Source organism: Neodothiora populina (genome assembly GCF_041146345.1).
Source record: "Neodothiora populina strain CPC 39397 chromosome Unknown canker_contig_11, whole genome shotgun sequence".
Lineage (NCBI taxonomy): Eukaryota > Fungi > Ascomycota > Dothideomycetes > Dothideales > Dothioraceae > Neodothiora > Neodothiora populina.
The window spans coordinates 459032-484455 of record NW_027191410.1 but is presented as its reverse complement, the minus strand read 5'-3'; the positions used below and the strand labels follow the sequence as shown (position 1 = coordinate 484455).

Sequence of the window (25424 nt, the reverse complement as noted above, 5' to 3'; positions counted from 1 at the left end):
ACAGCTCCCCCGTCACTTGTGAGATTCATCCAGCGCGCGACAACGTCCAGGACCAATTTACTTCGACTTGAAATTCATCACAAGCCGTCGGAAACATGAGCGTAGGTGTTGCGCATTATATCCTCAGGAGAGTTTTTACTGACAGCGATTAGTTTGTACCTCTGAACCCGCGGCCTATGCTGCAATCTCTGTACGTCCTTGGTTGATGACTAGCATTGCGCCTATAGACACTGACGCCCCATTGCAGTGTGAACGAGGAAGTCAGAATTCGTCTGAAGTGGGGAACCTCCGAATACACTGGTCTATTAGTCTCCGTCGATTCATACATGAACATACAACTCAGCAACGCCGAAGAATATATGGATGGCAAGAGCACTGGTAGCCTGGGACAGGTCCTCATCAGGTAACCATGTCCATTCTTCCCTACCAGATTGTACACGTGGCGGTAGTTCACACCGTGGCGATCTGTCGTTCGGACCAACTCAGAGTCAAGTCGTGGACGACTCGCTAATCTTGAACTCTGTCACAGGTGCAACAACGTTTTATGGATCGCTGCAAAGGACGCCGCTACCAAGGGCGCAGACACGGAAATGCGAGGATGAAGCTGCATACCAGAGGGAACCTACAATAACGACACACGATCCAGATCATACATGGGCATCCTACGCGACACATTAGCATCGCCTGCAATGAGATCCCATTAGCTCCCGTTAGCTGCTTTAGTCGAGCGCACTCCTTGCGCGTTCTAGCAGGAGCGTTCTCAGAATCAGGCTACTTTGGCTGGGACCATATCTGAGTGTGAGAGATGGCATGGCCAGGCGTTTCAAGGCGTATTGGTCGGAAAAACATGCGGAGAAGTCAAGCTTATATCGGGCTACCTGTAGTTGGAGCCACAAAAAATATACCCCACGTTCAAATTCCCCACGGTTGTTCGGTCTTTGCAGTTGTACGACTGTCCAATCTTACGAGTTGCCTTCCATTAGCACGGATGAAATCTGATTTGCAGGGGCTCAAAATCCTTACTAATGTCAGCAGAATGTAGAGCAGAATGTAGCACTCAAGGCATGAGGACTATATCCGACCGTACCACAATCATGCTACTTGGTATCTGTAGATCAAGATTGTAATCATATCGTGCATCATGCACAACTGATGGTGATGAAAGTCGCCTCTTTGGCAATACGTGAGCAACGTGACAGCGCGACGCGACAGTTCCGCCAAGAACGTCTTATCGCCTTATCGATGTAACGCGCCCGGACTCTGACCTTATTTATATGTTTGCCCTCTGTCGAGCTTCTTACCGTAGCATACACATCTGCCTTTGTTACACACACTCCTCATTCAATCGATCACCAACTCAACCCACCACCGTGATGCCGCTGATATCGCGAAGCTGGGCTCTTTGATGCTTTCTCGATTCAGAAATCAGTCGTCTCTCTAATACATGCGCATGGCACTCTCCCTACAGTCACGGGCTGCATCTTTCGACTTCTCCCGAGGTTGGGATCTCTCTGAGCCATCTGTACAGTCCTTACATCGGTGCACGCGCTGCGCTCGAGCCTCGTAGCATGGCTCACACTGGGCTGCTGGCGCGTGTTCTGGTGCAAGGTAACGCAGGTGGGCATGTATCCCGGAACTTAACCCTAATGCTCTATTCTCGGTTCTTTAAGTCTCGTGATCCTCTGGCCAGGAAGCTGCCAATTTCGTGATTACCTCCTCGCGCTTTCTTTCTTGACTTGCATACTCTCTTCGGGGTGGCATCGATATGAAGATCACGGCAACGGGAGTCAAAGTGTCGTTGACGTCCGGTGCTGCATTAGCCTTAATCGCAGCCTTTATATGCGTCGTTTTGATAAGAGGTTCTGAGAACCCACGCGTCAATCGGCTGGCTGGACAACATGCTCTGATCATACACGGACAGCTCTTACGGTCTGTTGTGGCAATTACATTCGGGCTGGGTAGGCAAGAACCGTCGGGCACCTTGTATGAGGATGTCTTTGGGGTCTTGCTCGTGTCGTGGACAGACTTGCGAGGTGTCGACACATACAAGTGTCCAGCAAAGTCGGTACTCCTGATCCGGACCCTGCGAATCATGCAAAGCGTCATTAGCACCTCAAGGTGCCTGTTGTGAGATGTACGGATGGCTGGCAGTGGGAAGCTCAGGTATTCAGAGATGAGCTCGATATTGCTTCCGTACAGACGAAGGACGACTGTTGCTACCTCCACCTGGCTCTTCTACAGGCACTTGCCAGAATCGTGCACCTGCGCGTAGCAAGGCCACCGAGCTACACACAGAGGTATCTGCAGGTCGTGCTGTCACCCCATGGCATATCGATGTCTCCTGATTTCTGTATATCTTTGCCTCTCAACCTGTACTGTCTGATGTACGCTCACGTGCAGATGTCGTGGCTTGCATGGTTTGTCTGAGTCCTCAAAGGTAAGGATATCGTCACGCAAATGGTTCTTGCATTGGTCTGCACATCAACTTGCGACTATCTCGACAAAGATCACCCGTACCGTTCTTCTACCCACTATTCTCAGCTTCACGCTCGAGACAGCCATCTACCTTCTCTCCGCTCTTGGTTGCTACGAAATCGGCTGCCGAGCCAGAACCGTAAGCACCAGCTCCAGGTTCTGCTGGCTCAATCGCCACTGTCTCGATCAGTCACGTTAACCGTCTCCTTCCTTGCTTGACAAGGAAGTCGATTGATGGACGCCGAACCTCCTGCGCGCTCCTCAGCTTGCTGAAGAGGCTGCGTGGTCTTCGTGACGAAGACCGAAGCGATTTTTGATGATGTACTTTGTTCGCTTCCACAAATGCCCGTCTTGCCTGGCCCCGCCTGTCAGAGCGAACGAGGAAACAAAGACGTGTCTCCGAGAGCAATGCATCACACACTGAGAGAGGATGCTGATCTGAATCGTGAGAGTTTTTCCAAGGGTCTAGTGTAACGACTAGGCATACGTTTTGGTGTGGTTGACTCGGATTCCACGTCGTTTAGTTTGCATAGTGTTAGTCACAAGGGTGGACATGGTCGTTCGGAAACTCGACGTCAAGGCTCAGTCGGTTGATCCTTGCCGCAATACTTGTTCGCTGTGGATGTAGCACATTGCAAGGGAAACAATCAACCTCGATTTCTAGCCGTTTCGAACCCGCTGCGCTCACCCACGGACTCGGGACAATCACACAAACGCAATGATCGTGACAGCTGGGTCACGGCTACAAGGACAGGACCTCTCTCGAGTGAGGATCAAAGCTTTGGCTTGTCTGTTCCTTGTATCCGCCAGATGTGTGATCTATTGTTGTTATATTTCAGTCTCTTGAGTATTCGCCGAGCGGCAGCGGAGGATACGGCTCTTATGAGATCCTTGGCTCATGATTTTCTCTGTGTCCTATCAGGTGAACAAGTATAGTCGACGAGGGTTAGTTTGGCAGGCCTAGGTTGAAGAGTGGATGAGGGGCTGTATAGGTGCATTTGGGCGCTGTTTCTTGCTGCCTTTGCTCTTCCTTGGGGAAGACGAAGGCAGCCCAATTTTTTCCGATAAGTGCCATAAGTTCCACTTGTTAGACTGCTTGAGCTGACTGCGTATGTAGGAATGTTCGAAGACTGGGTTCAGAGATATATACACGGTCCATGTGAGGCTTGGGCTGTCAAGGACGGAAGTTTTAGACCGTGGAGGGCATCTACTGTAGGCTGATAAAGCTGAGCAGAAGTTCAATGCGGGAAGAGAGAACGTGGAAACTATGGCAATAGTGGTGATTCCCCTAGATCGATCGAAGGCTACATGAACTGCGGAACCAGTATTATACCTCATAATCACCATATATGTCCTTACAATTCGCAATAGGGGAACTTCTACAGTATATTACTATCGTCCATAGATATTCCCAAGAAACCCTAAGCTTAATTGCTAGAGTATATAATATTACGTATCTGAAACTTACGTCATCAACACCAACGGCGCTTTGGCGGAGTGGTTAACGCGATGCCCTGCTATTCAGCTTCTTGAGCTGTTAGCCGACAGGCATTTCCTTCGGGAGCGTGTGTTCGAATCACACAGGCGTCGAACTTTTGTCCTTCCACACTCATTTGCACTTTTTTCCTATTTTATGCGCTCATGTTGTCCTGGTTCACTTTGCACGACATCATACTTGATTATGAGTGTTATTGTTCGATTAGAACCTATACCTTTCATCGTGGAAGCTTAGAGTGAGAATTGTTCTTGTGGTCTTGACGACCAAGGTCTTTTATCATTACATTCGTTATACTTCATTGATCATGCTATTATCTTCCATATTATATCGTCTTAATTTCAGGATTCACCTGCTGAGGAGCAACATCAGTCGCTTGAGCTGCAGCAATTGCATGAATATCAACATCTATCTCTTGTTTCTCCCCATCTTTCTTCTTGCTCGGTTTATTCTTCGCAATGGCCTTTCCCATCCAATCTTGCTCTGCAGGGAACAAAGTTCCTGGAAAGAAAATCGGCATAAGAGACAACCCCAGTCCGGGTATTTGCTCCTCTGCTTGTTGGATGACCTTGAAGACTTTATTTTCTGGCGAGTCACCTGCTGCTGCGGGCTTTATGGTGGCGTATTGCTTCAGATGAATACCGAACGCACAGGGTTTCCGTTTGAAGCCTGCAGCGAAGATGTTCTGCACCATGCCGATGCTGCCGATCAGGAGAAGATACCATGTGTATGTGTCCACGCCGATAGCCGTGAGGAGCAGGACGAACCAACACACCGAGTAGGCGAGAGTCAGGGGTAAGGTAGAGTGATGTTTGTCGACTCTGCCGACGGCGAGGTCCTCAAGGTTGAGTCCCTCTACCTCTGTCTCGACAAAGACAACATGGTTGTGCCCGTTGCCCCTCGTCAGAGCGATCTGTTGAGGCTTTTTGCTCACTTTGCGACATTTGAACTTTTCCTTGTCCCATTGGGGGAGAGCGCTCTGGGCTAGACAGAGCAGTGTGCCGCCGACTGTGATGACCAGGACGGTCCATTCGCCGGATTTCACGCCTGGGATTATAGACAGGACAATCTGAGCGATGATTGTCAGGACGCCCAGCTGCCACACGAAATCGATTGCCGGCCGTCCCGCTTCCGCAGCGGATTGGGTACACATGCTGATGACCAGGGCGTAGTCTTTGCCGTCTTTCTTCAATTCGCCTTCATCCCAGTCGCGCAGGATACGGCCGAGGATCCATGAGTTGTTCTCGCGGCTGTACCCACTCTTGACATTGATCAAGGTCGCGGGACAGTCGGTTTCTGGCATGAATTTGCCATCGCCGATTGCAGATGTGATGGCGCTGACGGTATACGCCACCCAACCGAAAGAAAAGGCAACAGGGGTGATATAGTAGTGACTGCAGAGTTGCGCGATGGCTCGCTGTATGATATCCCCACCGACGATTAGAAGTATGGAAAACAGGTCACTTGGATTCTGCCACTGCGTTCTGATTCCAGGGAACGGGTTGGCCTTTACAAGGTTCTGCACATTTTGCGCAGCGGCATGCAAGGTGGATATTGGAGCCATGATTAGTGAGAACGACGCCATGCAAGGTGGCGGTAGTCATTGCTTATACTTTGGAGGTGGGTCCTCCGGCTGCTATATGTGCTGAAGCGGTGAACAGGGAAACCAGGTTGGCAACCTATTTCCACAAGGCGAGACTCAGTGGCGCCGGCGGGGGCGAGATGCGCTGGACGTAAGGTACAGTAGCTAGGACAATAGTGCGCAGGACGGGCAGCTGCAGGCGGGGCTGACGGAGAGTTGAACCTAAGGCGTCCAGGATGTCCTTCGATGCACGTATGCGTGTCGAGATGTAGCTGCATGAGTAGTCCGCTCACCTACCTGAACATTTGTTTTTATTTATATTCTAGCCATTGACAGGCTGCGCCTATTGCGACGCTGGCACTGCCGCTGTATGATGCCTGTACGCCAGAAGCGGCGCAGTGAGCTTGGATGCATTTAAATGCCTGAAGCCGTTCGTTCATGCTCACGATCGAGATGCAAATGCTGGGTTCAGCAGAAATATTAAACATACTGATGAATTGTGATTTAATTAATGAGAGCTTACTTGTTACAAGAAGTGGGCCAGTAGCATCATGCATCCTTCCCAGCCGCTTTTATCAATTGGACTTAGGGCATCGAGTCTTCCTTCAATCCCCAGCCTTTCAATATGTAATTAGATAGCGAGACAGTTATAGCCGATTTGCCTCAGTGCTTGATTGCCTCAGTGCAGGCCTGATAGCTCCAGCTTGAGCTTCAGCCACGACTTCATCCCCCGGAATGAGCCACAGATGTGAAACAAACAAAGACTCCGCCTCCTCGACGTCAAGAGGCCACGCAACCGCCTGCCTGCATGAAACGGGAGTCTGTGTATATCTCGGGCAATGAAGGTTGCAGTGTTTATTGAACAGAATTCAATGTTGACCGGTCACCTATAACCATGATCCACTTCAATATCTTTCGGATACTGGGTATGTTAGGCAGCAGCACTTGGCGATGAGGCTGGCGCACTGCATTGTAGAGATAGCGAGTCGACAAGAACATTAATGGCTGACAACCGAGCAGGAGATGTCTCTCATACAGTGTCCAAGTGTATCCTGATATGGTCCATACACAGTAACACTTCTGCTGAAGGTTTGTCTGACCGATGCGACGGAGCTTACTTCCCCTGTCTTCATCTCTCTTTCTCTCCTGCATCCCGGGGCTGACATTGACATTCCTGCCGTCCAGGAGTCTCTCTCATAACACAAATACTGTACATCCTCGTCTTCTGTTCGCGTTATCTCGATCTACTATGGAGCGCACCCTTTCACTCATTCGAGTCCTTCTGGAACTTCACACTCAAGATCTTCTACATCACCAGCTCAGCCTACATTGTCTTTCTCATGCTGCGCGTGTTTGCGCGCACGCGTGAGAGAGAGCAAGCATGGCGGCTAGGCGCGTACAGTCTAGGCGGTAGTGTGCTTGCTGCACCTATCGCCGTTGCCATATTCGAGGGCGCATGGGGCCTCAAGCACCCTTTCGAGAGTCTATACACTTTCTCTCTATCGCTGGAGTCAACTGCTATTCTACCGCAGCTCTTGCTACTGAGACAGACATCTGTGCCTACAGTGCTGGACAGCTTTTATCTCGCTACTCTGGGCTCATACCGCTTCTTCTACCTCCTCAATTGGATCGTGCGAGCTGCCACCACCAAACACATCACCACAGTCGATCCCATCTTCCCCATCTCGGTCCTTTTCGGTATCGTGCAGACGCTCTTGTACGTCGACTTTGCCTGGGTGTACTGGACGCGGCAACGCGTAAAACTGAGGTACGGCGGTGTGGTCGACGGTGAGGACCTGGGCAGAGGCTGGCTCGTGGGACGTCTGTTAGGTCGCGGAAGGGGTGCTCGGGACGCTGCAGTTGACGAGGAAGACGAAAGATTCATTGGACAAGAAGAAGGCATCGTACGGCCGAGCGGTCCCCCGCGACAGCAGAGTAACAGCTGGGGTCCCCGCGGCATTTCCGTCTCTGCAGACGAAGGGGTTTTGGATGCCGAGGATGGTAGCGCTGGCAAGAGCATGCACGGTCTTACTGATCCCGCTGCCTTTGAAGACGACGAGGCCGAGAACGACGCTGTTATCGTTAGTCCACAGCGCTTGCACAGAGATGATCAGATGCCTAGTGACGACAGCGACGACGAAGACGACATGGCGGGCAGGAGTGGCGTCTATGGTGGCGGCGCTGAGTGGAGAGAGCAAGATGAGGCATACAGCGACTTTAACACTGCAGGTCGTAGTGGTTGAATCACGTTTGCAGATTGTCCAAAGACAAATAGCAAAGCTATCGATACATTACACTATATATGAGATCTGACTTCCTATGCTTGGACCAGCAGCTTTTGATGCTACTCGATTTTGCAGTAAATGCTCTCCGGATGCAGTATCTACTTACTTCAACCGAACGTGATCCTGCTCTCTTGTCGGGAATCTTTGCCCCGCCAGATCTACTATAGTATACATTCAGAAGCGGAATCCATAGGCGAAGCTTGATGGCTGATCACTAGCTACAAGTAGCTTATAAATGAGGAGCGGGTGTGCTGATGTGTGAGCTGAGTTAATTCAGGTTACTGATCCATCCCCATACGATATGCTCGACCGTAAACGAAGGTCTGACACAGCCTAGTTTTGTGTTCCCCTATGGATTCGAAGAACACGCTTCCGTGCTCTACCCTATGTGATCTCAAAACCGCATTTCAATTTTCTACACCACACTTTACGGTGGTAAGACTACTACCTAAAGTAAAGGTAATCCCCTAAAGCCGGCTCCACATTCCCTAAAACAGACAGGGCGTCCCCACACCCCTCCATCAGTCGTCATCACCGCCCAGAATCCGTTCTAAACTCCGCCGTTATCGCTCCGAAATATCTACTAATGCAGTAACAATCCTGTGTCTGTCTTTATCGCTCAGCTAGGAGCAGCAGCAGCAGCAGCAGCAGCAAGCATAGTGACGAGAGTGACAATAGGTGGGGGTGTTCAGATTTCCAAAGTCCCCGTTTCCCCTCTTTTGTGGTTTATAAGAGGAACAATGCTCGCGAGTAAATCTCGATTGCAACTGTTGACTTCTCATCTCTCGCACAACAACAACAATATGGCCAAGTTCAATATCAACTCAACTCTACGTCTGAACTCGGGATACGAGATTCCGGTTTTGGGATATGGTGTTTATCAGACGTGAGTTTGAAAGCTGGAAGAGTGATGATGGGGTCGTGTGGCATGCGTATGCTAAGGTTCATTTGGTTATACAGTCCGCCTGAAGTGACGGAAGAAGTCACTATTCATGCCATCAAGTCTGGGTATCGCCATGTAAGTACTTTTTTGTTCTACTTCACGGTGACACCTGCGAGACTCTATGTTTTCGTTAAGCTATACGTGCATCTGGAGCATCAATTTTTCTGCTTTTCATCGTAAAGAACAGTAATCCTCTATTCTGAGATCATGGGCACGAGAGAGCAGAAGGCCAACCACCACTATTTGCCCTTATATAAAGGCCATCTATCAAGAATACCACCATGGCGATTAGATGCGGAACAGAAGAAACAAGCATGGCTGGATCTGACCACTTCATTCGCAGGTCGACAGCGCCGTGTTCTACAAGAACGAAGCCCCTTCCTCATCAGGCATGATCAAGGCCGGCATCCCACGCTCCGAGCAATTCTTCACTTCCAAAGTGCCTCCACCACTGATGTCCTACGAGCAAGCCAAGGCCTGCGTCGACGAGACCCTGCAGAAGACTGGCTTCGACTACATCGATCTCTATCTTCTCCACGCACCTTACGGTGGCAAAGAGGGTCGACTGGGCGCCTGGAAGGCTCTCGTCGAGGCTGTCGAGGCTGGCAAGATCAGGAGTATCGGTGTCAGGTATGTTTCGTAGCTGACTGCTTGTATCTCCCAACCTCGCCCACTTTCTATCTGTCATCATAGTGGTATACCGCTAACGCAACCGCGAACCTAAACAGCAACTACGGAGTCAAGCACCTCGAAGAACTCGAGCAGTGGCAGAAAGAGACCAAGTCAGCAGGCGGCAACCCTGGTGTTCTCAGCGTCAACCAAGTCGAGCTGCACCCCTGGCTGCCCAGAGAAGACATTGTGAACTGGTGCAAAGAGCGCAAGATTGTCATGGAGGTAAGCAGTAGCATCCCCATCCCCATCCTCCTGTTTCCAAACCTCCCCTCCCCCATATTTTTCCAGCCTAGTAACTAACAACACAACCCCCAAAAAAGGCCTACTGCCCCCTCGTACGCGCCAAGAAAATCGACGACCCCCTCCTCGTCTCCCTAGCCAAGAAGCACAACAAGACGACCTCTCAGATCCTGCTGCGCTGGGGCATCCAGAAGGGATTCGTCGTGCTGCCTAAGTCGGTCACGCCCGCACGGATCGAGGAGAACGCGAACATCTACGATTTCGAGCTGGACGATGAGGACATGAAGACGCTGCATTTGCCGAGCAGTTATGAGCCTGTTGCTTGGGATCCTACTACTATGGATTAGGGGCTGGGTTGGTGTATATCTGCGATGGGCAAAGACGGGATTAGAAAGCGTCGAGGGGGGGGGGGGGGAATTGTGGATATTGCCGTGATCGAGCACCGGCCTAGGCGCAGGGGGGTTTGGATGTCGTCAGCCGAGATGCGTTGACTTTAAGCATATCTTCTGGGCCTTGTCTTTCATCGCGTTCTGCTGCTGTGCACAACACGATTCAGTGTCGGTGTTGGACATGTACAACGACCGTCGTTTGTGTGATATGACTTGCGTCTTGCATTGTACGTCGAACAACGGAAAGAGCACCAGGTAGAGGCGTTGCCAATCCGTGTTCTCATCTTCGTCCACTTCTAGCGAAATTCATCTACACTTCTGCCCTCGACAAGCCTTACAACTCGGTAATAACTCGCAGTAAGTTTCTCCAATCCGTCTCTGCTCTCACACACAACAAATACCAGCGCCTGACCATTCACCTACCGCCCGAACTTTTTCAATTCAAGCCATCTAAGCGGGGGATAAACGAGCGCAGCCCAAGCGAAGCCGACATAATTCCCCATATCACCACCGTACTCCCCCAGCGACGCAGCCAAGGGACCGACATACCAGACCTGGGCCATAGAGATAATAGCGCCAGCCCAACCAACCAGAAACGCGATAAGAGCAGCAATGCCAATCGGCAATTTATCCTTTTGGTTCCAGAATTCCCAGTCGAAGCCCACGCCCGCGAGTCGCTTGAAGATGTACTGTTCTTCGAGGGTGATGGCGATCCAGATGGTCACCCAGTAGCCCATTAGCGCAAGAAAATTTGTGAAGATCTCCGCGAGGGAGGCTCGGCCGGCGATGGCGCATACCGTGTAGATTATCACGCCGACGGTGTTCCATACGAAGCGCGGCACGGCGGCGCACCAGCTTCCTAGCACTTGGAAGTCGACGCCCGAGACGTAGGTTGGCGCCGTCATGTTTGCTATCAGACCTAGGGCGACGATGACGGAACAGAAGGAGCCGAACGTGCCGAGGGGTGCGAAGCCGGCTGTTATGAGGGCGCCTTGGGAAGTTTCATATGCGCTGGACCAGGCTGCTTGTGTAGCTAATCCCGAGCCGAGGCCGATGCCCACTATGAAAGCATAGGTGAATGACAGGGAGAGGCCGATGATAGTGATGCTGAAGGTTTTCCACCTGGGAGTGTTTTCGGGATAATAAACAAAAAAGTCGGCGGCGCTTCCTGAGTATGTGATTGCTGCTGACAGACAGATGCTGAAGAAGGAAAGTCGATTGCCTATGCGAGTGAGGCGGTCTCCCTGCGTGGGAGTTTCGAGATCGAAGTGAGGTCCCGCCACTCCGGCAAGGATGGAGAAGACGATCAGCTGGGGGAGCCAGGAGTAGCGCTCGTACCAGTGGAAGACGCTATAGCCAAAGACTGTGATGAGCAGGGTGATTACAGCTGTAATGACAACCCCGACGATGACGCTCAGTGAGTCATTCGGTGAGACTGCAGACAGAATTTGACCGGCCACAACAGCGTCGATGAGGCAATAGCCGAGCATGACAATTATGTTCAGGATGACCACCAATTTCGCAGGGTACCAACCCATGGCGTATCGAGCTATGACCATCGCTCGGTGTCCACTCAAGGGACCAAAGGTGGCAATGTAGGCAACGGGGACAACTCCCACGAGCATGCCAAACACTGCACACATGGCCGAATCGAGGAAAGATAGCCCGTACACGGCTGGGCCTAGCATTCCCAGAGTGATCTGAGGAGTACGTCAGTATATTGTGACCGTAACCAAATACCCACAGGAAAGGAGACGTACATTATTGGCAGCGAGGTTGATGGAGAACCACAGCAGACCAATCTGCATAAAGCCCATAGAGTGGCGCTCAGAGGGCAAGACTCGCTGAATGCCACGAGCCTCGAAGTTGTACTTTATCAGAGTACGCTCGAATGTTTTGGCATAGTTTCTGAATTTTGGCCAGACGCCATCAGAAGGTGATGGCATTTCTCCAATAGACGAAGCATCAGCCTGAAGACCTGGCGACGGAGCACCCTTTTCAGGATCCGTCGAGCGGGTGGAGTTCATATTGAGAACCTGCGAACACGGTCAGCTATTCCCAAACCAGGAGCCGGACTAGAAAATGAAACAAGCATGATCTTCATTCGCTAGAATTATCTAGATCAAGTTCAACCGTATAATCTCAGACCGAGGTTTGTGTGTAACAAGGAACCTGGACACCGGCGCATGCTTGAGTTTTTACCTGATACCTTGGACTTGATCTAGGAGAGATTCTTGGCTCAATGGATTCATGGCTATATCGCAGAGCTGCTTTTCGTACTTTACGGTGTGGCGAATAGTGACTGGACGCGGAGCGCAGTGATTTCTGTTGCAAGACCGCAGATGTCGACAGATTGATTGTGTTGCCGTTGTGTTTGGGTGACAGACAAAGCAAGAACGCTCTCACAAATAAAAAGGGAACAAAAGGCAAGGGAAGTGTATATGAGTAACATTGTTGTTGAGAGGAATAATCCTTCCTTCTGCCAATACCACCGCCCAGAAACGGGACGACTCGAGTCATCGAAGCCGAGACTTTCCTTTGACTCATGACGTCGGGTGATTGCATTCATCAATGCGAGATTGATCTTATGCATGTTTACCTGCGACTCCTTGCCCTTGTGTACGCCTTGTACAAGACGAGACTCCGTAGAAGGGACGATTGTGCTTCACCGCCTTTGGGCCTTATCTTTTACTCAATCATCAACCCCACTATACCCCTCGACAGCGTGCAAAGCGGTGGTGATTAGTTTCCGCAGTCCCATGAGGATATCCACGGTTGTAAACTGCATATAAGCTTTTCGGGTCATGTTTGATGTATGCTATAACAATACTGTATACCAATGATTTTTTGCCCAAAGTCTACAATTATTCGAGTCTCACCTTCTGCTGTGCATTCACCACCACCAAATCAACCTCTCATACAGCATACAGAAGTATATGAAATCCGACCAAGTCCAGCATGAAACTCATGAAACAAAACATCGAGGCCAAAGATGGCAGCGGCAGCGCCACTCTCCTGCCAGAGGAGCCCGAAGACATGTGGCACGCATACAACCTGATCCGACCCAACGACCTGCTACGAGCATCAGCGATCCGAAGAGTGACTACGGAATCCGCAGCGACGGGATCCTCGTCGTCGCAGCGAGTGCACATGACATTGACGCTGCGCGTGACCTCTCTCGACTTTGATCCTCAGGCGGGCGAACTGCACGTCAGCGGGCGCGTCGCCGAAGAGAACAAATACGTCAAGCTGGGCGCGCATCACACGCTGGACCTCGAACTGCATCGGAACTTGACGCTGGAAAAAGCAGACGGATGGGACAGTGTGGCGCTGGACACGCTGCGGGAGTCGCTAGACCAGAGCGCCAAAGCCGAACTGTGGGCGGTGGTGATGCAGGAAGGGCTGGCGAACATCTGTCTCATCACGACGCACCAGACCATCCTGCGCCAGCAAATCACCGTGTCTCTGCCCAAGAAGCGGCCCGGCAAACCCGCGTCCGACCACGACAAAGCTGTGAACAAGTTCTTCTCGACAGTGCTCGACTCTCTGACCCGGCAAATCTCCGACTCTCCCCCCCCTCCTCCTCCTCCTCCTCCTCCTCCTCATCCACCTCGTCCGACTCCTCGTCAGACCTAAAACCCATCCTGCTCGCCTCGCCCGGCTTCACCGCCTCCTCCTTCCAATCCTACATAAAGTCGCAATCCGCTCGCTCACCAACCAACAAACCGCTCTCGCAGCTCCTCTCCAAGACCATCGTCGCCCACTCGGCCTCAGGCCACCTGCACTCGCTGGCCCAGGTCCTCGCCTCCCCAGCCATCACCTCCAAGCTAAGCGACACGCGCTTCGCCCGCGAGACGTCGCTGATCGACCGCTTCTACGAGCTGGTGCGAAAAGACGACGGACGCGCGTGCTACGGCCCGCGAGAGGTCGAGAACGCCGTCGCCAAGGGCGCCGTGGGCCGTGGAGGCGGAGTCCTGCTCATTAGTGATGCGCTGTTTCGCGCGCAAGACGTCCATGTGCGGCGGAGGTGGGTCGGGCTGGTTGATCGGGTAAGGAAAGATGAGGGCGGCGAGGTCAGGGTTTTGAGCTCGATGCATGAGAGTGGGAGGAGGCTGGAGGGCTTGGGCGGCGTTGCTGCTCTTTTGACGTTTCCGATTGAGGATGAGGAGGGGGATGAGGATGGGGGCGAGCAGGTCGATGGAGAGGGAGAAGAGGAGAGCAACACGGGCTTCGTTGCTGAGGGGCGGCAGCCCAGGGGTTTCGATGAGCATATTGATATCTGATCGTCGGCGTCGTCGTTGACACAGGACTTCTAGCAGTAGAGTATACGCCGTTAGATATGAATCGTTATGAAGAAAAAAAAAGCATGCATACAGTAGAGTGCTCAGCAGATGAATGACAAGAAAAGCAAGACTACGACAATCACGAGCAATCAAGTACCGACGACCGTGAGGTGTCATATCTACTTTGAGATATACGTACATCCCGTACACAGGCAAGTTAGCCAAGCCAGCACTTTCAACAGAGATGACGATCCAACAACCAGCCATCTTCGAAGCTTACACTGGGCTTGCCATATCTACTACCATTCCATCAGAAAAAATCAAGAAATAGAAGACAACTGCAAACATGCAGTGTCCATTCGTGTATGCTACGACATACATGTGGAGATGACCGCATCGCCACAAGTCCAGAAGGTGTTAGAAAAGAAAAAAGGTCTCCCCGATTGACCTCGTCTCGGAACGCCATGCTAGAGTACGGAATTGGTTCTTCGCGTACATGAGAAGAAGAAGACAATACGAAAGTGCAGTCAGAGGACATGCTGGAAACAAGAGCCTACGATGCTCGGCTGGCTCCCGCGGATCAAACATGCGTGGCGGCTTCGACGGCCTGCAATCCCGTCCCGCCATACGGACTGACATAGCTCGGACTGCCCACCAACCCGCTCTCTCTTCGTCCGCCGACGACCTCGACGACGTCTTCTTCATCGTCGTCGTCGTCGTCGTCGTCTGCGGCTTCGGCGTCTCGCTCGTGCATGGCACCTGCGGCGACGTTCGGCGCAGGGGGTCCTGTGGACATTGCCACCGCAGTAGCTGTGGGATGATTCACTACGCTGCTGCCGCCGTGGCCGGCGCTGCTCATTATCTTCATGCTGTTCCCGAACCGATCGACGCTGACGCTCTCCTCTTCCTCTCCCATGCCGTCTACTTCGGGCCAACTCTGCTCCCATAGCCAGAGCACTTGTTTCCATGCGCACTCACATCTGGCCATCTCTTCTCGACCGTTGCCGCTTGTTTGGGCATTCGCTAGCTCGTCGACCACTGCTCGGCAGGCATCGACGAATTTGGCAAATGCAGGAGAGGTCCAGTTGGGTATCAAGGATTGATGCAGCGCCGCGTTGTGGGAGTCTGTGTTTACGCTGAAGGAAGGTAAAATGGGCTGGTTCAGGGTGGAAGTGAAAGTTGACGAGTAGGTCCATGACGAACGGTAGCACTGTGATTTGGACTCTAGTCAGTAAAGAAACAATGATTGTTGCTGCAACAGAGAAAATACATACGTGTTGGGTCGCCCATAATACCACCATTCCTTCTAGCAGACTTGCACTCGGTGAGCTGGATGCAACGAATAGGTCAAGATAGGCCTTTGTGATGGGACTCGGCTCCTCGCGCACGAGTTGCAGATTGTACTTTGTCGCTGTCACCTCGAAGAAGCTCATTTCCCGCCTCGCGTTGTTCAGCGCGCTGATTAGCAGATCCATGGTGCGATAGAGCGGATGTAATTGGCTGTTCTGCACTGCAGGAAGCTTGATCTTGCCAATCAATTGTCCGACAAAGCTAATGTAGCCTCTGGAGATATGCGAGTCTTGCGCCAGCCACTGCCCTAGAGCGCCTGCGCTCAAAGTACCACAACCTGCGTGAGACAAAAAGGGCTGCTGGGTCGCAGAGCTGAAAGCCCCGGGATCACGAGTAAGGAGATAGTTCGCCAGACTGGGGGCTTGTGCAGGCGGAGCAGGAGCATGAGCAGCCACAGGCACAGGCGCGGGAGCAACAGGCGGGGGAGGCATCGGCCTTCCCATTGGTGGTCGTCCGTTCTGCTTGATGTTTCCATCAATAGTGCGCTTGTTGGATGGTCGACGGGTACCCATGAGATTCGGATTTGGTCTCTGGCCCATGAGGAAGTTCTTCTGGCCAGGCGTCGGTGTGACGTGAGCAGGAGAGTTGTTCATGGTCGGACTTGGGTTAGTGCTCCCGTTATGAGATGCATTCATATGCCCCGGCGGGGGCTGCGGTGTCGGTTGTTGCGACGACTGTTGCTGCTCCTGCTGCTGCTGTTGTTGTGAATTCAAGTATGCTGAGCAATCCTGCAAGTGTTCCACCTGGCGCGTCGTGTTCTTTGCACGTACGAACCCGCAGTGCACACAGCGAACCTTGTTACACTACGAGTAAATAATCAGTTGCCATTATCCTTGTACCTACTTATGAAGAACACAAAGAGAGGGAAAGAACAAAAAAAAAAATTGTTGCCATCAGACAGTATGTGACGCGTGAGAACCTCGTACAGTGGACGCGTCGAGGAGAGATGGCGGGAGTGGTATACAACACGAACACGAGAAGAGATGAGAAATTCATCTGTAGAAACCTACCTTGGTCGGGTTTTCGTCGTCTTGAAACTCCTTGAATGCTTTTTGAACATCAACATTGCCATGTCTGCCCTATAACAAAATCCATGTTCAGCAGTATACTACTACATTATTGCCCTTTGCTTTTGGTCCATGGACGCCCGCCCGGATGAGCACGGCGGCAAGACGGAAGCGTGGATTTGGTAGAACAATTTGAATATACAGATGCAGGACGAAAGAAGGGGGGGGGGGGAAAGAAGACGAAGCTAATGTACTCCTACAGCATTGAACATACCATTGCGTCGCAGCATCAAAGGCCAATGGACCTTTGCCGGATGGTGCTAAGACAAAATCCCTCCGTACGGTACAGTACGGTACAGTAAAAATCGTAATTGGCGAGTACTCTGAGTACAGTAAAGTACAGTAATTCTAAGCCAAACGGTGTAAGAAAAAGGGAATGCGCCGGAGAACGGAGTAATGATACAGTAAGCTGTTTCTAGGGGAAGAGCAGTCCATCAGCAGATGTGACTTCTGCCACTAGTCTTGGATGGGTATGGCGCTTGAGGCTCTTTAGCGAAAGAAACCATTGATTGTTTTGAACATATGGCATTATTGACGATCTAATGATCATCTGCATATATATTGCACGACTGAGCTGTAACTTGAACACTGTTCTTGTTCCGGCTTTCGCATGCATTTAAATATGCTTGATCGGCGATGTGTCTAGCAAGAGCGATCATACAGCACTTCAGAGTATCTGAGGTTCTGCGCTAGCTGGATTTAGGGAACTCAGTCCCGAGCCCGACTCGCCCGTATAGTATCTTGCTCGAACGGGACAGTACTGTACGGTACAGTAGTAGACTACAGCGCGCGCCTTGAACACGGCAATTTAGGGCCCAGCATGTCTTGGTTTGCTGTGCTATGGTGTTCTGTTTCTCCCATATTACTGCGTCCATCTCAGCCACGAGTCTGACACAAAAGATGGAATGAGAACGGAAGTATTTACAGCTTCTCGCTCCCAAGTCAACGAGGACGATAATACAATGGAGATGCGATCAGCAATAAGTGATAAAAAAAAATGTCTTTTTGTGGTCCATCTATATGTCATTGACTACATAAACTTAAGCGAGAGCAATGCACTCAATCTCAACCGGGACGCCCTTAGGGAGCTCCTTGACAGCGACGCAGCTACGAGCAGGTTTGTGAGAGAAGTACTTCTCGTAGGTGGCGTTCATCTCGGCAAAGTCACTCATGTCGGCGAGGAAGACAGTGGTCTGGTTATTGTCGTCCAAAGTCAGCTTTCTTTCTTTCTTTCTTTCTTTCTTTCATACTATTGCCTTTCTTCCACACTTTGAATTGTATGACAATACAAGGAGGAAGACATTGATGAGTCACGGACCTTAATAACCTTGCTAAGGCTGCTGCCGGCCTCCTCGAGGATGGCCTTCATGCCCTCGCAGGAAGCCTTGGTCTTATCGGAGATGGTACCCTCGACGAGCTTGCCGTTCTTGTCGGCGGGGATCTGGCCAGAGACGAAGATCTGTCCGTTGACCTTGATGGCTTGGCTCTATTGGGGTCTTTGTCAGTGTCTATGATCAGAGGTAGGCGTGTCACGATATATCGAAGAGAACAAGTCTGCATGCGAAGAGTTCGATATGCAGAGTGTCGCTTGAGCTCTTCTCAACGCTTGACTCCCTCTCTGTACCCGAGGACAGAGGCATGTGGATATAGACGAAAAATCACCACGTACGTAGGGACCAACAGCTACACAACAAAAGTCAATGCTTGAGCTCACATGCTATCAATCCTCGGGTGGAGACTTACGGGCCATGGAGTTGGAGGTGAAGATCTGCTGCATCTCGGACATTTTGAATTGCGAAGTACTGAAGAGTCTGGAAGCGGCGGGAGTAGGACGAACGACAATAGATCTTCTGAGTATATGTATAAGTGGACGACGAAGCATGGGAAGGAAGACGGTAAAGCTTTGGGTGTGATTGATTGTTCTCGCACGAGTGAGTCCCCCAACTTACACAGGTCGGTTTATTTTGCCCGCGTCCTTCCTTGTGCTTACCTTAGTCAGGTTTAAGCATGGTTTGGAGGGGCAATGGCGGGGCGGTGGGCTGTTCGGGCCTCCGATCTCGGGCTTTTCTTCTTTGGGCGTGGAGGGGTTGAGAAGAAGCCTCACTATGACACTTTCTTGAGAGATTACCTATGGTCGCATATAGACGACACCCGAATAGCATGACAGAGTGAACAAAGTGATAGAATGTATATGTAAGCTTTTGTACGAGATCTGCGGTATGAAGCCATGTCGCAACGTAATCATCGTGTCTTTGTGTGTGTGTGTGTATTATATGGGGTATCCAGCGGTATATCTCCATGATAAAAAAAAATCATTTGTCCAAAATTACATCAAATGAAGCCCGGGAAAACAACACAGATAATTAGACGTTATCTTAAGGACGAGTCTCTGCCGCAGCGCCACCGGCGTCCTGCACACTCTTGATCTCCGAAGCAGGCTCCTTGGTCTGGCCCAAGGGAAGCTCTCTGCTCTCGCTGTCTTGACCGCTGAGGAGGGTGGAGACAGGGGCGTTGAGCTTGTCGCGACCATGCAAGAACTCCAACTCCATGATGAAGAGATATCCGAGGATGGAGCCTCCGATCTTCTCGACGAGGGTGCCCGCAGCCGTGGCAGAACCACCTGTGAAATGCGTCAGTTTCGTTCTGAAGAAGCCAGTCTTCTGTATAGCATACCGGTGGCCATGATGTCGTCTACGATGAGCACAGTCTGTCCCTTCTCGATAGCATCGCTCTGGATCTGGAAAAAGTCGGTGCCGTATTCCTTCTCGTAACCCTCGGTCTCAAGCTTGCCGGGAAGCTTTCCCTGCTTTCTGACTGGCACAAAGGCAGCTCCCAATCGAAGAGCGAGCGAAGGGCCGAAGAGGAAACCGCGTGATTCAAGACCGACAATGACATCGGGCTTCTTGTCGAAGGCTGAGAGCACCTGCAACTCAAGGGCTTTGATGAGGTCGCTGTGCAACTGGTAGGAAGAAAAGATGGGCATGATGTCCTCGAAAAGAATGCCCGGGCTGGGAAAGTCGGGGTACTGGCGAAGAGCATTCCTCAGCTTTACCTTAAGACTGGAGAGTTCGGCGGGGGAGGAGGCAGAGGAGGCGGAGAGTCGTCCCTGGGAGGCATCTTGGACGTTTGCGCCGTGCGGATGAATCTTGGAGTGAGGCTGCGAGGTGGTGGGATCTGGCTTGTCTGAGCGAGGATGAGAGGCAGTGGATGGTTTATCTGCAGATTGACTGCTCGGACCCTGATTGTCGGGGTGACCGTGGGGAGGATGCGCGTCGTGCGAGACGGGGGTGCCAGACATGATGGAAGCGGGGAGAGGGGGAACACAGATAGATTGAGGTGAGGGATGTGTAGCGTAGCGGTGTGGGAAGAGTGATGGACTGGCGGATAGGCGCACACAACTGTGACTGGCAGGCGAGCGACAGACAGCGAGACGCTATGCAGGCAAGTGAGCCGACACAAGTAGAAAAAAAGCGGACCGTGCCGTTCTGGCAATCAGACGGGCGGACGCGAAGAAGACAGGCGGGCGCGAAGACGAATGGGAAGAGAGGGACAAGGCAGATCGTCGGGCAACGGATGAGGCAGGCAAAGTACGGAGATGGGGAGGGAGAGAGATACGGAAAGACGAAGAAGAAGGTAAGGTATTAGCTGCAGACTGGAGATTGGCAGATTGGCAGATTGGCAGATTGCAGATTGCAGATGCAGACTGTTGCAGAGTGCAGCACAAAAGATAATTGCAAGCGGGCAGCAGCACACCAGAGAAAGTCGGATTTTAGTATAATTTACGCCAAAGTGTGGCAGAACGACGATTTGACGTAACAGTAATTAAGGTATTTTGCCTAAGCTATGTGCTACCTTACCTTACTTGTGCTCTGAAACCTGTACTCGTACCTCGTTTGCATCTCAAGATTATGTACAGTATTGTCGTATGGTGGGGATGAAATTTTCCCTTCTATTTTGCAACCCTCGGCTCAGAATCCCCCACTATACTTGTACTCGCATGGCCAAGTTGAACAACTCAGTGCAAGCGGGGAGACAGAGAGAGCTTGGTCCCTGACATCTGTCTCACTTTTGTACCGTATCCTACCTGTCTCCCATCGCTACTGTCGCACCGCATGAAGACACCATGTCACAATAGAGTATGTATCTCTTTATATCGGGTAACGCTATTGCCAATGGTATATTGCGCCTCTGTGATGTATTCCGTCAGATTTAGCCTATCGCCATCTGTTCTCCTAGCACTCACTACTTTTGGTCCTCGATCCTTTCGCTTGGAATGATCAAATTGCATGAGAAAGACAAAGCAGTCATGCAGAAGAAGAGAAAGTCGGTCCAGGCCGGTGAAATAGGCAAGGTACTTGTGCCTAAGGTTCGTCGGCGCGCTTCCGCCGCTGCAAGCCATCTGTGTTCAACGCATGTGAAAAGGCGTCATCTAATCATTCGACCCAACGGATTTCATTTTCTTGACTCGGTGGGTGTACGGGAGAGTGGGTATGTGTGTGTGATAAGACTACTGCAGCTTGGGGGGACCACGAACTTTGGAACAGACCAGAGCTTGGCAGCTACATGTACGCGAGTGCTTCAAGAGATAGACAGGGATTCGTTCCACCTTTTGCACAACCTTGGGCCTATTCTTTTCTGCGTCAGTCGCTATATCCTAAGCTTATAGAGTACCATGCTTTATTGTAGGGTAGCTTTGTATGGAGGGTTTGTTGTTTTCCTGATGTACCTAAGGTATGGAAATCATTCTTGTCGTGAAGTCTGCTTGTCGTATACTCAAATCATCGTATACTGTGACTATGGTATGATCCTATCTCTCTTTTCGCAGTATGTATGCGCTAGCGCTGGAGAGGTATATTATAAAGATTCGTCCATGTCCATGTCCATTTTGTGTTAATGGCTATGAAGATTATCAATGGCATGGTACATTCCAAGCATGGTCATCTTGTCTGTCATGGTTCTGTTGCTTCTCTCTCTGATCGTCTCTTCACATGATTTCAGCGATCAATCTTGGAGGGGGTAGAACGTTGGCTAAGGGGTTTCCGGAGCGGTAGATTGTTGCTTGAGGCGACTTCCTCTTTCGTACTCCTCTCCATCCGATCTTGATTGTTTGGGACATACTAAGATGGATAAAAGGGTGAGCTCATGGGGTATGTGCCTGATTCGTGTCCGTGTCGCAAAGACTCGTCGATAGAACAAGCAGCAAAAGGCGTACGGCGGGCAAAGCTTAGGAAGACTGATGTCATCTCTGCGATCCGTGGCGGTATGATGACTGATCCAGCAGAATCATGAGTGGTTGTCTTTTCGTCAGTCACTCCCTCATTCATATACCCGCAAAGTCGGCCACTTTTCTCGCGCGCGGCGTGGCCAATTCGTCATCAGGCTCGAGCTCGTTGATACCGTAGACATCTTCGAACTGAGGCAAGACGACGTCCCATTCTCGCGACGGCTGTGCTCCATCATCCATGTCTTCGTCGACGTATCCCTCGTCATCAACAGCGCCTTTGTGGACACCTAGTCCGACAGCAGCAGAGGACGCAGAAGGCGCAGCAGGAGCAGCGCCTCTGAATCTGAAAGCGACAATGGCGTTTTCGCGTAGTCCGCAGCCCTGAGGACAATCTCTGAACCCTGCCTGTTTCTGCTTTTGTCTCGCAGCAGACGTGGCCTTGGCCTTGCCTTTGCCACCACCGAACAACTCGTCGTCGATATCTCCCAGCTCTTCGTCATCGTCGTTGTTCTCGGCAGCATCGAGGTCTTCGGGCCCGAGACTCGTCCATCCCGCCTCGGGCCTGTTTGGGTCGATGAGTCTGGCGAACAGAACGTCGTTTGCGGAAGAAGGTAGGGGCTGGCCGTTCAGAGTGGGACTGGACTCGTTGCTTGATGTCTGCTGTAAGGCGCGCAGCAGTTCGGCTTTGATGTCTGACCAGGGAGTGGTGGGTGAGACGTGCAGGAGGATAGTGGTTCGGTGGGACTTGAGGCGTAGAGTCCAGGTCAGAGGCGAGGGTTTGACGAGGGGCATGGCGAAGGAGCGCTTTGATTGTTCCACGTCTAGTATCTAAGGAGCTGAGGCAGCTGTATGAATTGAGCTGTGTAGAGCAATGATTAGTGATCTGAGAGATTGGTCAAGTGGCGCATAGAGTGTGAAGAGGATGAGCAAGACGAGGAGCTTATATAACACGTCTAGAGGTAACTCGATAAGATTAGATTGGGCACGAGAAACGATAAGATTAGATGCGTCCACAATCACCCGAGGTTGCGGCGAAAATGGGCACCTCCGAGCCTCAAGCTCCATTTCCATTCAATACTACCATTATCATCCACTAAACACCTGTAATAATCCACCCAAAGCTGTTTGAGCGACCATCAAGCACCATGACGACGCTCAACTCCCAGCAGCCGAACCACCAACAACTCCAACGCGAACCAGCACTATCCTCATCCCTGACAACGCCCTTCACAAACACAACCGACTCACCACCACCACCGCCGACCTCTTCAACAACACCATCTGCCCAAGAACAACAAAAGCCACAGAACATCTCGAACGACCGCCTGACAACCCCCTTCCCCCTCCGCCTCCCCCTCTGCACCCTCCTCGCCTCCGCCACCGGCTTCCTCCTAGGCGCGACCCACGGCGGCACGAGCGCGGGCCTGCGCTTCCGCGCCGAAAACGCCCATCGCCTGCCCACCTCGCAAGTAGGATGGTACCTATACCACAAGAGCAAGAACTACCACGCGATGCTAGGCGGGATCAAAGAGGGCATGAAGATGGGCGTCAAAGTCGGGGCGTGGACGGGGGTTTTCTTTGCCGTCGAGGAGGCTGTCGATCGGCTTCGAGGCGCTGTGTGGGGCGGGTGGTATGGGTTCCGCGAACGCAGGAGGGAGGAGAAGAGGAGAGGGCTTTTCTTCGATGACGAGGATGATGCGTCGTTGGGCATCGAGAAGCTCGGCGGCGAGGCCCCCGGCGTATACGTCCAGCGCGACTTTCTGAGTACGGTCGTCGCCGCACTGGGCACCGCAGGTGCATTCAGCGCCTGGAATCGTTTCCCCGTCGAGACGTCTGCTCGCACCGCCCTCATGGGCCTCAAGGTCGGGTTCGGCTTTGGAATCGCTCAGGACGTCGTGGGTTTGTTGAGGGGCAGGAAATTGGGTTACGTCGAGTTTGTCAAGGCACATGTTTTCGGATCGAGGACAAACGCATGATCATGCCTTGTCCTCCTTGTAAAGGACGCTCTGATCTGACCAACCGACCACCAAAAGTCTCAATAGATGAGAAAGCCTCGGCGGTGCAAGAAGCCTCCACGGCAGAGGAACCACAAGGAAAGAAATCCCCGGCAACCCTCTCCACCGACACAAACCGAGAGTTCCTCATTTTCTCTTCAAGCGAGTCGACGACCATAGTCCCCGCGCCTGAGAAGAACAGAACGTGGACACATTTGTTCTCGCCGCTGGCAATGCTGTCCGCTTCCCCATGCTGCTGCCTTCAATAGGACAGGCTGATACCCCTGTGGGGTCTATCTACTTTCCAGGAGGTTTATGCGATGATACATGCAGCCTGAGGAAAGCAAAAGGCCATACGAAGGCAAGAGGAACAGAACCGCCGCTCAATTGAGCGAAACCATAATGATTTACGGCCCGAGTTTACTAGTCCTCAACAAATAGCTTAGGAGAGACATTGTCATTTTTCTATATTATATATCAAAGACGAGTAGGATAAACCTAGAGAGAAGAGAAAGAATATGTCTCCAGATAACAAGGACCGCCACCCCATATAAGCAATGAGAGGCGACAGTCCAGATCAGAAAGGAAGGTCTTTGTTGGATCAACTATAGACGCCGTACCGTGGAGGAGTGTAGGGTATTTCGGCGTATATGCTCGTGATCCGGAAGATGAGATTCGGGCAATGTGAAAGATAAAGTGGAGGAGCTTAGATTGTCAGATAAAGGAGAAAAGGCGTAAGGAGATGATCATGTATATCGTTATTGTTACTTCTCCGTGGGTATACCAGACCGCTATGCCAATTGACCAGCATGCATGCCAGAACGCCGTCGCTGAAATATCAAACCTCTTCTCTTCTTATCATTGCATGTAGCCTCAATCGTCAATATTCGTATTCGTTAAGGACTCGATCGGTCAACCAATCAGACTATCAAGACATTAGCACACAAGTCCTCATTAATTTCACATCGAATCCAAAGGAAAAGACTCACCGTTGAGATAATCAGCCGCCATGAGTATCTCAAGACACAGCTCAGGCGGGATATCCATCTCAGGCACATCCTTTGCATCCCTCATCTTAGAGTTATAGTAAAAGTACTCGCAGACCTTCTCCAGCACCATGCCGTTGATATTATCAAAGACGCAGACGTTTGTCTTGGACTCCATGAAGCCATCTGTTTTTGTTGTTCAGCAAGTTTTCATGACCAACAGAGAGACAGGGATAGATTGAGAAGAGACACGCACTCTGTGGGTTCAGCATGCGAGCAATGGCGGGAGAAATCAGAGCCGCCGAACGCTCGATTTTGAACTCAAAGTCGTCGTTGGACACTAGAGTCACGTACTCTGGTCTGGCAGGCTGTTCTGTGTCCGCCATGGGTATGAAGTCTATAAAATACTTTTCTGAAAGAATCTGCAAGAAGATCGGAA

At 51.4% G+C, this 25424-nt stretch overlaps 10 protein-coding genes across 10 annotated transcripts; 5 read left to right on the top strand and 5 right to left on the bottom strand.

Annotated features, from left to right (window-relative positions):
• Positions 1 to 95: 95 nt before the first annotated feature.
• Positions 96 to 602, top strand: AAFC00_000484 (uncharacterized protein; the record flags this gene model as incomplete). Its single annotated transcript, XM_069344667.1, has 4 exons — positions 96 to 101; positions 153 to 190; positions 248 to 403; positions 530 to 602. 4 exons carry the CDS (start codon positions 96 to 98, stop codon positions 600 to 602), a joined length of 273 nt encoding a protein of 90 aa, XP_069200322.1.
• A 5845-nt stretch (positions 603 to 6447) lies between these two features.
• On the top strand, positions 6448 to 7795 carry AAFC00_000483 (uncharacterized protein; the record flags this gene model as incomplete). The annotated part of the gene is made up of 3 exons (XM_069344649.1): positions 6448 to 6478; positions 6573 to 6641; positions 6738 to 7795. The coding sequence occupies 3 exons, from the start codon at positions 6448 to 6450 to the stop codon at positions 7793 to 7795; spliced, it is 1158 nt and encodes a 385-aa protein (XP_069200321.1).
• Positions 7796 to 8640: 845 nt separating this feature from the next.
• On the top strand, positions 8641 to 10039 carry AAFC00_000482 (uncharacterized protein; the record flags this gene model as incomplete). Its single annotated transcript, XM_069344639.1, has 5 exons — positions 8641 to 8723; positions 8798 to 8855; positions 9124 to 9410; positions 9509 to 9674; positions 9773 to 10039. 5 exons carry the CDS (start codon positions 8641 to 8643, stop codon positions 10037 to 10039), a joined length of 861 nt encoding a protein of 286 aa, XP_069200320.1.
• A 461-nt stretch (positions 10040 to 10500) lies between these two features.
• On the bottom strand, positions 10501 to 12108 carry AAFC00_000481 (uncharacterized protein; the record flags this gene model as incomplete). Its single annotated transcript, XM_069344626.1, has 2 exons — positions 10501 to 11781; positions 11842 to 12108. The coding sequence occupies 2 exons, from the start codon at positions 12106 to 12108 to the stop codon at positions 10501 to 10503; spliced, it is 1548 nt and encodes a 515-aa protein (XP_069200319.1).
• Positions 12109 to 13039: 931 nt separating this feature from the next.
• On the top strand, positions 13040 to 13717 carry AAFC00_000480 (uncharacterized protein; the record flags this gene model as incomplete). The annotated part of the gene is made up of 1 exon (XM_069348202.1): positions 13040 to 13717. One exon carries the CDS (start codon positions 13040 to 13042, stop codon positions 13715 to 13717), a length of 678 nt encoding a protein of 225 aa, XP_069200318.1.
• Positions 13718 to 14944: 1227 nt separating this feature from the next.
• AAFC00_000479 (uncharacterized protein) lies at positions 14945 to 16998 on the bottom strand (the record flags this gene model as incomplete). The annotated part of the gene is made up of 4 exons (XM_069344617.1): positions 14945 to 15574; positions 15639 to 16517; positions 16725 to 16793; positions 16996 to 16998. The coding sequence occupies 4 exons, from the start codon at positions 16996 to 16998 to the stop codon at positions 14945 to 14947; spliced, it is 1581 nt and encodes a 526-aa protein (XP_069200317.1).
• Positions 16999 to 19156: 2158 nt separating this feature from the next.
• On the bottom strand, positions 19157 to 20079 carry AAFC00_000478 (uncharacterized protein; the record flags this gene model as incomplete). The annotated part of the gene is made up of 2 exons (XM_069344605.1): positions 19157 to 19401; positions 19455 to 20079. The coding sequence occupies 2 exons, from the start codon at positions 20077 to 20079 to the stop codon at positions 19157 to 19159; spliced, it is 870 nt and encodes a 289-aa protein (XP_069200316.1).
• A 2022-nt stretch (positions 20080 to 22101) lies between these two features.
• On the bottom strand, positions 22102 to 22797 carry AAFC00_000477 (uncharacterized protein; the record flags this gene model as incomplete). The annotated part of the gene is made up of 1 exon (XM_069344592.1): positions 22102 to 22797. One exon carries the CDS (start codon positions 22795 to 22797, stop codon positions 22102 to 22104), a length of 696 nt encoding a protein of 231 aa, XP_069200315.1.
• Positions 22798 to 23150: 353 nt separating this feature from the next.
• AAFC00_000476 (uncharacterized protein) lies at positions 23151 to 23981 on the top strand (the record flags this gene model as incomplete). Its single annotated transcript, XM_069344579.1, has 1 exon — positions 23151 to 23981. One exon carries the CDS (start codon positions 23151 to 23153, stop codon positions 23979 to 23981), a length of 831 nt encoding a protein of 276 aa, XP_069200314.1.
• Positions 23982 to 24919: 938 nt separating this feature from the next.
• On the bottom strand, positions 24920 to 25371 carry AAFC00_000475 (uncharacterized protein; the record flags this gene model as incomplete). The annotated part of the gene is made up of 3 exons (XM_069344566.1): positions 24920 to 24924; positions 24989 to 25171; positions 25242 to 25371. The coding sequence occupies 3 exons, from the start codon at positions 25369 to 25371 to the stop codon at positions 24920 to 24922; spliced, it is 318 nt and encodes a 105-aa protein (XP_069200313.1).
• Between the last annotated feature and the right edge of the window lie 53 nt (positions 25372 to 25424).